This window comes from Monodelphis domestica, chromosome 6, assembly GCF_027887165.1.
Source record: "Monodelphis domestica isolate mMonDom1 chromosome 6, mMonDom1.pri, whole genome shotgun sequence".
Taxonomy (NCBI): Eukaryota; Metazoa; Chordata; class Mammalia; order Didelphimorphia; family Didelphidae; genus Monodelphis; species Monodelphis domestica.
In genome coordinates, this window is record NC_077232.1 from 13,351,334 (window position 1) to 13,364,712 (window position 13,379).

The window sequence follows — 13,379 nt, forward strand, 5'->3', positions numbered from 1 at the left end:
TCTCTTAGGTGTTCTTATCAAAAAAGTAGGGATAATATGTAATGCCAACCTTGAAAATTGATTTCAGGCTAAGGAAGTCTCCCTCTTATATCCATGATTGAGTTTGGGCTAGAGAAGTTTTCCTCCTATGCAAGATTATGGGACCATGTGTTCCTCCCTGAAATCATGACAGGAGTAGAATGTTCACTCTAAAAAAGCTGAATAAAGGAATGGTTGATGATTGAGCCAAAGAAGACATGAGATAAGTTAGAAAGGATAGATAACTGTGCTCCAATATTTAACTGAGGGGTCCATTTTTCCCTAACTGGAAATTTTCAAATGTATACTAAATAATTGCTTAAGGAGACATTGGGAAAAGGATTCTTGGTCAGGTACAGATTTAGATTTCCCTTCAAAATGTCACATTCCAAAAAATCAGCATTTATTAATATCTGGTGTTTATAAAGCACTGATGAAAACAAAAGATACAAATGACATACATTTGAGATACAAATAAAAAGATTGTGGGATTTCTAAAATTAGGAATTCTGTTATTCTTATTTTATTTTTTTTTAGATTACTTATGGCCCATTTGATCCTGTCCTGGTTGATAAAGTCCAGTATCCATATGTCTATCAGATGAGCAGCAAGGAATCTACTCTACACCTGGCAGTGGTCCAATTGATGTTGTATTTTGGCTGGACTTGGGTAGGACTTCTTTTTTCAGATAACCCAAGAGGGCAACAGTTCTTCCGTGATCTGGAAGAGGCAATGGTTATGCATAGTATGTGTCTAGCTTTTAAGGAAAAGGTTCCTGAAAACTTTAACCAAGAATATAGGGAAGATCATAAAATCTTTCCTAAAGTCATTGCATCATCATCAAAAGTGATTTTTATCTATGGAAATACATATAGCCTTTTAAAATTTTCTATATTCATGACTCAATATATACTATATGGGAAGATTTTGGTCACTACCATTTCCTGGGATATTTCTGCACAGCGTAATAGTAAAATTATGAGCCATTTACATGGCACAATAATATTTTCTCAAGCCAACAGAGAGATTCCTGGTTTCAAAGATTTCCTAAGAAGCATAAATTCCACTGTAAACTCTGAGGACATTTTCCTAAAGACTTTCTGGGAGGTAGTCTTTCATTGTAGAATTTCTGAAGAAAGTCCTGTAAAAATGGTATATTCTTTGTGCCCAGAAGGTTTGTCCTTGGCAGATGTATCTACTCATGAGTTGAACACAGATATAATGACATTGAGTTCTAATATTTACAATGAAGTGTATTTATTGGCTCATGCTATCCACCAAATGCTTCAGATGGAGATAAAAGAGACACTGGAACTTGGAGTCCATCCACTTCTTTCTTGGAAGGTAACATTTCTCTTCTACCTTTGAACTTAGAACAGATTACTCACATCCTTCAGTGGCTAGATTTGTTGTATGAATGATGTAACAATAACCTGATATTTCATGAATACTTCTTATTCCTTAATATTTTTCTGACCTCTTTTCACATGTGTTATATTCTGGGTAAAACAATGGGATTTTCTCAATAGGCATTTTCTACAATTCTTATATAATAATAATTGCAATATTGTTGGTATTCTTCCTCATACACATCCCTCAGGATATGAGTCTCTGTGGCAAGAGAGTTTCAATGAATCTAATTCAAATTAGGGTATTGATGCTGGCCTTGATTTTAATCTTGCAAATGCCATAATGATTCCATGGGATTTCTCATTGATCAATATTATTTTAACTTTTAACAACAGCTATATGATAAACAAAATATTTGATATTTGTATTTGGACACGTTTGCTGCAATACTACAATTACTTGTTTTTGCTGGGTTTATGTATTGTCATGCAAAATATATTTCCATATTTTTCATTGTTGCAAATGAATATGCATAAAAAACCAAAACCACTAAGTAAATGCATCATATTAGCATCATGGTATTCCATCACCATCATATACCATCATTTGTTTAATCATTCCCAAGTTGATGGAAATCCCCTCAATTTTCAATTTTTGCTACCACAAAAAAAATTTGGTATAAACAATTTATATAATTAGGTCTTTTCAGCTTCCTTTTAGATCTCTTTGGTATCTAGAACTGCTAGTAGTATAATTGTTAGAAAGCATATGCACAGTTTTATAACCCTTTGAGTATAGTTCTAAACTGCCCTCTAGAAAGTTTGAATTGGCCCATACCTCCACCAACAGTGCATTAGCGTCTCAATTTTGCCATATCCCTTCCAACATTTTACATTTGCATTTTCATTTGCATATTAGCCAATTTGATAGGTGTGAGGTGATATCTCAGAGTTTTAAAAGTTTGCAGTTCTCTAATTAAAAGTGACTTAGGAATTTTTTCGTATGATTTTTGATAATTTTTATTTTTTCTTCTGAAAACTACTTGTTCATATTTTTTGACCATTTTCAATTGGAGAATTACTTATTCTTATTAATTTGACTTGGTTCCCTATATATTTCAGAAATGAGATCTTTATCAGAGAAATTTGTTATAAAATTTTAACCCGGTTTGTTTTTTCCCTTCTAATGTTGGTTACATTGTTTTTGTTTGTCAAAAAAGCCCTTTTAAAATTTAATATTGTTAAAATTATTCATTGTATATATTATAATGCTCTCTATCTTTTATTTGGTCATACATTCTAGCCTTCTCCATAGATTTATAGATTTGATGGCTAAACTATTCTATGTTCCCCATTTTTTATGGTATCATCCTTTATGTCTAAATCATCAACCCATTTGAGTTATAGGCTGTGAGATACTAGGTTATACCTCATTTCTACCATACTGTTTTCCAGCTTTTCAAGCAGTTTTTGTCAGATAGTGAGCTCTTATCCCCAAATGGTAGTTTGGTGGGGTCATTTACCTCTATATTTTTGTATCATATGTATTGCATTGATCCATCATTCTAGTTCTTAGCTAGCTCATTGTTTTGGGGATTACTATTTTATAGTAGAGTTAGAGATTTTATGCTGCTAGGACCCCTTCCTTCACATTTTTCCCCAATAGTTGCCATGATATCCTTGATTTTTAATTCTTCCAGTTGAATTTTGTTACTGATTTTTCATTTCTCTAAAATGTTTTAGAATATTTTTCCAATAAAATATTTTTGGGAGTTTGATTGGCATGGCACTGAATTAGTAAATTAATTTAGGTAGAATTATTATTTTTATACTATTGGTCTACTTGCAAACAATATTTTTATAGTTCTTTAGATCTGACTATTTGTGTGAAAAGTATTTTGTAATCGTGTTCATATAATTTCTGTGTTTGTCTTGGCAAGTCAATTCCAAAGTATTTTATATGGTCTAGAGTTATTTTAGTAGAATTCCTTTTATCTTGATGCTTGACTTAGCTATCCATTTGCTTGATACTTTTCTAGCCATTCATTTATGTGGGTTTATCTTGTATCCTGCAACTTTGCTAAAGTTACTAATTATTTCAACTAGTTTTTTTAGGTGATTCTCTAGTATTCTTTAATTTTACCATAAATATTATCAGCAAAGTGATAGTTTAGTTTCCTCACTGCCTACTTTAATTGCTTCAATTTCTTTTACTTCTTTTCTAAAGGTAGCATTTCTAGCTTAATATTAAATAATAGTGGCAGTAGAGGTGATAATGAGCATCTTTCCTTCAATCCTGATGTTAATTGTAAGGCTTCTAATTCATTCTCATTGCAGATGATACTTTCTGTTGGTTTTAGATAGATACTACTTATCATTTTTAGAAATTCCTTGGCTTTCTGTATTTTTAAAAGGAATGACTATTGTCAAATATTTTCTGCATTATTGAGATAGTCTTGTGATTTCTGTTATTTTTGTTATTGATATGACCTGATACTGATAGTTTTCCTCATATGAAATCAGCCCTGTATTTCTGGTATAAATCCTACCTGGTCAAATTGAAAAATTCTTGTGATATGTTATTATAGTCTCTTCACCAGTATTTTATTTAAGATTTTTTCTTTGATGTTAATTAAGGAAATCATTTAGAAAATTTCTTTCTCTGGGTTTTGTCTTCCTAGCTTAGGTATCAGCACCATGTTTGTGTCATAAAAATAATTCTTAAGATATCTTGTCATTTGCCTATTTTGACAAATCATTTATGTAGTATTGGGATTAAATGTTCTGTAAATGTTTGATAGAATTAATTTGAGAATCCATCTGGCCTTGAGGATTTTTTCTTGTGGAGTTCTTTGATAATATTTTTCAATTTCTTTTTCTGAGATGAGATTGTTTAAGTATTACATTTCTTCTTTTGACAATCTGGGCAATTTATGTTTTCATAAATATTCATCCATTTCATCCAGATTGTCAGATTTATAGTCAGATAATTGGGCAAAATTGTTCTTAGTGATTATTTTAATTTCTTCTCCTTTGGTGTTGAACATATTCTTTTCTTTTTGATACTTGATATTTTATTTTCTTCTGTTCTTTTAAAAATCAAATTAACCACATATATTTTATTTGATTTTTATAACACCAACTCCTACTTTTATTTATTAAGTCAATAGTTCTCTTAATTTTATAATTTCTCCTTTGATTTTTTGTATTTCAATTTTAACATTAAGCAGGGATTCTTAATTCATGTATTTTCTAGTTTTTCTAGAATACCCAATTCATTGATTGCTTTTCCTCGATTTTATTGATATAAGCACTCAGAGATATAAATTTTCCCCATAAAAACTGTTTTGACTATATCCCATAAATTGTCATTATAATCTTTTTAATGTCATTCTCTTTAGTGAAAATATATATTGTTTCTATAGTTTGTTCTTTGATTTACCCCTTTTTTACAATTAGATTATTTAGTTTCTAAATAATTTTTATTTTAGCTTTCCACAGACTTCTATTGGTGATCACTTTTATTGTATTATGTTAAGAAGGAGAAGAGATGATGGAGAGGAAGAGGGAATAGGGGTGAGAGAGTGAATGGTTTGTTCTATTTGTTCTTCTCCTCCCTTACTTCTGGGGGGAGAGAAGACAGGTTATAGCCCCTTGAAAAAAGGAGTATGTCTCCACAGAGATATTTTCTGGGAGATGGAGGACAGGAGGCTAGTGTGGGATTGCCTCAGTGAGATGAGAGGATGCATCCCTCAGAGGAGCCCAGGGCTCCTGAGGTCAAATCTGTCCTTAAGAGTCAAGATGACCTCTTATGCCTCTGCTTCCTCCACAGACATTAATTGTCAGCCCTTTTCAGGGTCTTAGAAGTGGTCAACTGTCTAGGAAAGATGTCAGTTCCTTTGGTCAGACAATCTTGAATCTCAACCCTCTCTTGGGTAGAGGTGTGACCCCGCCCCCCACCCCAAATCTTCAATCCCCTTAACTATTTTGTTTAAAAACAGGCCCAAAACAAACTCCTAGATGTCAAATATTTTATTGAGGTTCAAGCAGAAATGAGATGTCAGGGATGTCAGGCAGGAAAGTGAGTAAAAAGGGAAGCCCTATGGATTGTCCCCTCTAGCAAGTTGCCCCCCTCCCTCAGAGTCTGAAGGTCACATGTTTCTCAGCCCTGACCTCTCCCTTTTGCCAATTGCTTTCTTGCCCCTACTCTCAACTAGCACCCTGAAAGTATGAGTCCAAGGACATATAAGGGAGAGAGAGAAAGGGAGATAAATCTTAGGAAAAGGGTCTGTGGATGGCTTTGTTCAAAGTCCTAATCCACAATCCCACTTGAGGATTTTAGACTACTATAACTGAAAATCTTATTGGAGGTGTTCAGGGTTTCAGAAGGCATAGTAGATCTCCAAAGAAATAGGCTTCTTCTCAACTTCAGGGAACCTACTTTTCTCCTCTACCTTCCCCAGCTGGAAAGGAGTTGCCAGCTGGATTTTCAAGCTTCTAAATGTTCCTGAGAATTCTCAGCTTTTCCTTTGCCCCTCCTCCACTCTCTCTTCAGCTGGTCTCTTCAAGAGACTCATATTTCCTCAATTTAGAATCTCTCTTCTCTTCTCTTACAATTATAATCTGAAGAGGATGCATCTGTTATTTCTGCTTTCTTGCATTTAATTGTGGAGTTTTGATACTTTTGTATATAGGCAATTTTTGTTCAGATGTCTTTTATGACTGAAAAGAAAGTATATTCCTTTTTTTATCCCCATTCAAAACTTAAAAAGCAGAATAGGCCAAATGGGAAAAGAAGGTTCAAAGGCTGGGAAAATGAGGAAATAAAAAAAATTCTAAAAATAAAAAATTATAATGGAGTAAAAAAAAACAAGGCATAGATTCAGAAGGGGACATATGACCGTAAAAATGTGGATTTAAATAAAAAATAAGTGGTCGCCATGAGAAAAATTACCAAATATGAAATATCCAAGTCAGCTGGGTTTTATGAAAATTTTAATTAATACAAATGAAGGAATTTAAGGAAAGAGAGAAAGACAGAGTAAGAGGAAATAGTAGGAGAAGGCCTATACCAGCTGGGGCCAGCCTAGGCCTAAGCCTTAAGAGAGACTAGTCAGTCTTTTATCACTCACCACAAGATTTGTCCCAATCAAAACCCTAGTGTTCAGAGAGACCCTCCAGATCAGCTCCTCAGCTCAACTAAGTTCAGTCACCAAGCCCAGCTTTCAGCTCCTGACCTCCTTTTAAAGAGAATTTTCTCCTATGTCACCTCCTCTAAATTTTCAGATCTACCAATCACAGTAGATGTTTTCCAAAGGGCTGACCATTCTTAATTCACATCTTGTTATCACCTTCTCTGGGGAGACTAAAACTTCACATCTCTTTGCTAAGATTGCCCTTTGTAAATTGCTTGACTTTTTAGTGATTAATTTGACCTTCATAGGTATTTACCACCCTTTTGTATTAGATCTAAAATAGACCTAACTTGAGATTTTGGTCTCACTATGTGACAAGGAAATCACTTTAAAAGACTGATATATATTAATTTAAGGTCACCAAGGAATTCAGCTATGTAATTCCTAAATGAAAACTCAAGTCAGCCATCAACCTTTTATAGAGTTTAATTACAGACAGGAGGAAGAAAGGAATTAGAGATAGAGAGAGAGAGGGTGAGAGAAAAGGGGAGAGAAGGGAATAGGGCTTAAATACCCCTTCTGTTTAGGCTGGGCCAAAAGGCCCAAGCCCTTAGAGAGCTGGGGCAAAGAAAAGAGATCAGTCCCTATTACTCACGTGACCAAAATGGAGAAACAGTCTCAGAGACCCCCACCTTCAGCTTCCTTCAGAGCAAGCTTCTCAGAGCACCTCTCCAAACACCCAGAGCCAAAACTCTCCCACCCCCCAGTCCTCAGATCCCTCTCTCTTTAAGGAAACCATCCAAGTTCCCTCCCTTCTGTTCTCACATCTACCAATCACTGTCCATCATTTTCCCTGTGCCAATGGAGGCTCTAGCTTAACCCAGGACCACCCAGAGGTCTGGGCTTTGCACATGTCTGTTGGAGGTCATATTCTCAAATAATTAAATTTTGATCTATGCTGCAGCCCTTCCTAAATCCTGTTAGGACTGAGTAGGGTAGAGATTGGAATAATTAAATTTTGATCTATGCTGCAGCCCTTCCTAAATCCTGTTAGGACTGAGTGGGGTGGAAATTGTATTTTCCAAGACCTGATTCTGTCATTCCAAGTATCTCTATTGTATCAATTCTAAAATCAATCATGACTCAAAGAAATTCCTGTTCTGTGCTTAAGCATAGGTCAAAGCCCTTTCCATTGTTCAGCAAAAGGTTTCTGTCCTAAAGTAATCTTAAGAAAGGAGGAGAAGGAACCTCCCATGCCAATGGGGTTCACATTCCAATACATTATCAGTAAGAAATTTTCCAAGTATGAAATTTCCCAATGGTGAAATTTCCAACATTTATAAGTCTAAGAAATTTTAAGGTTTACAACTATAAATATGAGTTAAGTACCTTTCCATTGTTCAGTAAGGAGTTGTACAACTTTATCTTCCCCTAAAGTATGGCTAAGTATGGGTGGAGTAATGTTAGAGTTTCCAATACATTCCTGATCAAGTACCTCCATTGTTTAAATGGGGAATAGCCTTAACCAAAAATGTTCTAATGTACAGTCTGAGAATTTTTAAGATTCACAGACAGCGAGTTAAAAAACTATGTAAAACTTCAGAGAAAAATGGAAATTTGAATCAGGCTCTGGAGGAGTTAAAAAAAGAAATCTAAAAATCAAATAAGAATTGCAAAAGAACAATAGGAAAGAGGAATAAAAGCCATGCAAGAAGAAAATAGCTTAAGGAGCATTCATTTTTTAAAAGACAGAGGAACTCTGGGTGGAAGGGAAAGTGAGTAATGACAATAAAGAAATCATTGATCTGTTATTTTTTCCCATGGTTAGTCTTCCACAATGAATGAGTTTTGTAATTGATTATAGAAAAACAAAATAGTAAAGAGAGATAATTCTTTGTTCTGAAGTGGTACACTTCACAAATGAGTTCAAACACCTAGAATTTCATTCATTGGAACCATAATTCTTTAATAAAAGAGAGAGAAAAAAGAGTTTACTAATTGGGGCAGAATTCCCTAATGGAAAACTTCACTGGTTTGACATTAAGGAACAGTTTATATAGGTTTCCAAGATACAAGTTATTTCTCTTCACATTTAGGTTCTTATCTGACAGTACACAGACCTTAATGCAGGAATTTGAGGTTGGAGACCAGAAGCCCATCCTGGGGTTGTGATCTTAGGAGCGTTTATCTTTACTTAGTCAAATGTTAGTTCTCTGACCCTTTGATATTCCTGAAATTCCTCTTTTGTCTACTGCCCCTCCCCCCAAGCTAAGCAGAAACCAGTTTGTTATCTGATTAAATAGCTTGTCTCTCCTGGAAGGAAGGGAGACCAGGTCTATCCCCCCAAAATGCAGGCAGGGGTAATTTTTCCATCTTTGGTCTTTTTGGGGCTACTTCAGTTCAAATTTGAAATTAGATTATGAAATCCCTGCAACTAATATTTGAGTTGACAAAATGTGGATTAGTAAATGTATAGATAAAGGATATTCTGACCAGGGCAAGGATGAAGGTTACCCAGGAGCTAAGCTTTGGATCAACTGATTAGTGTTTCTGAGGGCATTTGAGACTGTGGGTCTGTGCTCATAAATGATTGGGAGAACCACCTGCCCATCTTGTACTGACTTTCCCCATCCCCCCACCCTCCTAAAGTGATGAGATAGCTATGATAATTTACTGAGTATTGTATTTAGATTTAGAAAGATTTCATTTAAAAAATCTAACCTCAGACACTTAATAGCTATATGATCTCATTTAATCTCTATTTTTCTGATTTTCCTCAACTATAACATGGGGATAAGAATAACATCAGCCTCTTTGGGAAGTTTTTTTTTTCCCCAGGGATTTTTTCCCCTTTTTTATTTAGAATATTTTTCCATGGTTACATGATTCATAATGCCCCCTGCCCTTCCCAGCTCCTACAGGCTGTTCCACTGTGTTATACATTGTTCAAAACCTAGTTCTGTGTTATTCACATCTGCAGTATAGCAATCCCTTAACATCAAAACTCTATCACACTTTGTGATCTTTCACATATTTTTCTTCTGCATTTCCATTTCCACATTTCTTTCTCCTAAGTTCCTCTGGATTCTCCTGGGTCATTGCATTGCTGCTAGTAGAAAGTCTGTTACAATCGATTGTGCTACAATGTATCAGTCTCTGTGTACAATGTTCTCCTGGTTCTGCTCCTTTCACTGCATCAGTTCATGGAGGTTGTTCCAGTCTCCATGGAATTCCTCCAGTTCATTATTCCTTTGACCACAATAGTATTCCATCACCAACAGATACCACCGTTTGTTCAGGCATTCCCCAATTGGAGGGGATCCCCTCATTTCCCAATTTTTTGCTACCACAAAGAGCCCAGCTATGAATATTTTTGTACGAGTCTTTTTCCTTATTATCTCTTTGGAGAATCTGAGTTGTTTTGATAAAAAAATAGTTAAAAATTTCCTAACAAAATGTCTGGCATTGATTAGGTAATATATGTATATATACACATACATATATATAAACTACTTTTAATGAAAATAATAATAAGATTATTAATATTTATATATAGTTCCTAAAATGTATGATATATAATTATAAAATATAACATCATTATGTAAAATATAATATATAATTATATAACAATAAAAACAACACTAATACTACTTCTACTACTACTTCCACTGCTATTACTACTACTGGGGTGTATGGGGTATTCAGGTAGGGGTAGTATCTATGGTATGGAGGGCTTGACATTCCCTCTTAGGGCAGCTCTCCAGCCTCTGACCCTCACCTGACACCCAGCTCTCACTTGTGTTTCCCAGTAGCTGCTAGCTTGCTGCAGCGGCCACACCCCGGGCAATGGCTTCGACAGGCCGGCTAACCCTTGTAAGGGTAGCCATCGGGTCGTTGACCCCTGGTGAACCAGGGCTTTGCTCACCCAGCATGTGAAGACTGCTTCGGCGGAACAGGCGGAAGAAACCAATAAGAAGATTCAACGGCTGAGATGGCGATGCAGCAAAGCACTGTGGAGTGCTCAGGGCATATTGGAGCACAAAGGACAACACGGCCATCCAATGCAGCTGAGGAAGTCTCCAGATGTAACAATTTTTTCGTGTCACTGGACCCAGGCTTCCAACGCCGAGAGAGTGGGACTGTCTCTGTGCATCGACTTTTCCACTTAAATCTCCTTCACACACAAGTATCTTTGTGTACACCTATCTATCCTAACCCCATCCACTCTCTTCAAGACCTGCGGTGATGGGGGAGTGACGGCGCAACAGGTGGAGGTGACCACTGGCAGTTGTAGTCACGATCCTGCACTTAGGCAGCCCATGAACCAGTGGTCGCTTGGCTCTGTAGGGCAGCAGAGACGTTTGGCAGCATCCTGGGTGACTGAGCAGCCCTCTCTAGGACAGCACTGCTCACCCTAATCAAGGGAGGGGACTAGAAAAGGTGTCCCAAACATTGCCTGCCCTACAAACACCCAGTCAGCAAACCGAGGCTGGTGGGTCATCCCCTTTAAGGGGTTGGAAATCAAAAGAAACAAAATACAAAGAAACTCCTACTAGGAGCATGGAACACCAGGACATTACTTGACAGAGAGAATACCCCAAAACCTGAGAGAAGAACAGCTCTAATCGGTAAAGAACTGGCATAATATAACATTGACATCACAGCCCTAAGTGAAACATGCTTACCAGAAGAGGGATCACTCAGCGAACCCACCACTGGATACACCTTCTTCTGGAAAGGTAGAGCCTCAAATGAAGACAGAATCCACGGTGTTGGCCCAGCTATCAAGATCAGTTTGCTCAAACAGCTGCCAGACTTGCCTGTGGGCATCAGCGAGAGGCTCATGAAGATCTGTTTACCTCTCAGCAAAGCAAAGACCGGTATGCCACATTCATCAGCGCATATGCCCCAACACTGACCAGCACAGATGAGATCATCGAGCAGTTCTATTCTGACCTGAGTGCTGTCCTGCACACAGTGCCCACAAATGACAACCTGATACTACTGGGAGATTTCAACGCCCGCATTGGCCAGGACCATGAAAGATGGAAAGGAGTGCTCGGCAAACACGGCGTGGGCAAAATGAACAACAACGGCCTACTGCTACTTAGCAAATGCTCAGAGTTCAAACTCACCATCACGAACACTGTGTTCAGAATGGTGAACAAATATAAAACAACATAGATGCACCCAAGGTCAAAACAGTGGCATGTCATTGACTACATCATAGTACACCGGCTTGACATCCAGGATGTACAGATCATCAGAGCCATGAGAGGAGATGAATGCTGGACAGACCAGCAATTGGTTAGAGTGATTCTTCAAATGCGCATTGCGCCTTGCCATCCAAAACTCACCCAGGCAGTTTGCGCATTTATGTGAGTCATCTTAGAGATCCGTCTTATTTGCAAACATTCCAGTTCTGCCTGGACGACAAGCTGTCTGCCAAGGGACCACTCTCTGGAAGCTCAACTGAGAAATGGAACCAGTTCAGAGACGCAGTGAAGGAAACATCAAAGGCAGTCCTAGGCCCCAAACAATGCAACCACCAGAACTGGTTCGACGAGAACAACACTGCTATTGAAGACCTATTAAGCAAAAAGAACAAAGCATTCATGGAGTGGCAAAATAACCCAAACCCTGCTTGCTCCTAAAAAGGACAGATTCAAGTCTCTCCAAGCCACGGCACAGTGTGAGATCAGGAAGATGCAAGACCGACGGTGGGGAGAAAAGGCAGAAGAAATCCAATGCTTTGCTGATACGAGAAACTACAAACAATTTTTCAGTGCCCTCAAGACTGTCTATGGGCCATTAAAGCCCACCACCACTCCCTTGCTATCCTCTAACGGTGACACTCTCATAAAAGATAAAAAAGGCATCAGCAATAGATGGAAAGAACACTTCAGTCAGCTTCTCAACTGACCCTCTTCATTCCACCAAAGTGCCCTTTACCAGATCCCCCAAAACCGCACCATTGAACAACTTGACATCCCTCCTTCAAAAGATGAAGTCCAAAAAGCCATTAAACCAATGAGTGCAGGCAAGGCACCCAATAAGAATGGGATCCCAACCAAGGTGTACAAGGCCTTAAATGGAAAGGCACTCTAGGCATTCCACATAATGCTGACCAGCATATGGGATGAGGAAGACATGCCCCCAGAACTCAGAGATGCTTCCATCGTAGCCCTGTACAAGAACAAAGGCTCACGAGCAGCCTGTGACAACTACAGAGGCATCTCACTACTCTCCACTGCTGGAAAGATCCTCGCCTGTGTCATACTCAACAGACTCCTGTCATCTATTTCAGAGCAGAACCTGCCTGAATCACAATGTAGTTTCTGACCAGATTGCAGCACCATTGACATGGTCTTCATGGTGAGGCAAATGCAGGAAAAATGCCTTGAGCAGAACCTGAGTCTCTACATTGTCTTCATAGACCTGACAAACATGTTCGACACAGTGAACAGGGCCACATCGTGGGTGATCCTCAGCAAGCTCTGTTGTCCAGCAAAATTCGTCAAACTGATCCAGCTCTTTCATGTTGACATGACAGGGGAAGTCCTATCTGGTGGAGAGACTTCAGATCGCTTCAACATCTCCAATGGCGTGAAACAAGGCTGTGTCCTCGCTCCGCTACTATTCAACCTATTTTTCACCCAAGTATTAAGACATGCTGTGATGGATCTAGACCTGGGCATCTATATCAAATACAGACTCGATGGCTCACTATTCGACCTTCGCCCCCTGACTGCAAAAACAAAGACAACAGAGAGACTCATCCTGGAAGCTCTCTTCACAGATGACTGTGCTCTCATGGCCCACCAAGAAAATCATCTTCAAACCATTGTGGACAGGTTCTCCACATCAACAAAACTGT

General features: G+C 37.9%; 1 protein-coding gene across 1 annotated transcript in view; it reads left to right on the top strand.

The window, feature by feature from the left end:
• Window positions 1-13,379, top strand: part of VN2R652 (vomeronasal 2 receptor 652) — an 80,149-nt gene that overhangs the window by 30,648 nt on the left and 36,122 nt on the right. The window contains 1 exon segment of the mRNA NM_001102435.1: window positions 556-1,362. Coding sequence (NP_001095905.1) covers window positions 556-1,362 — 807 coding nt within the window.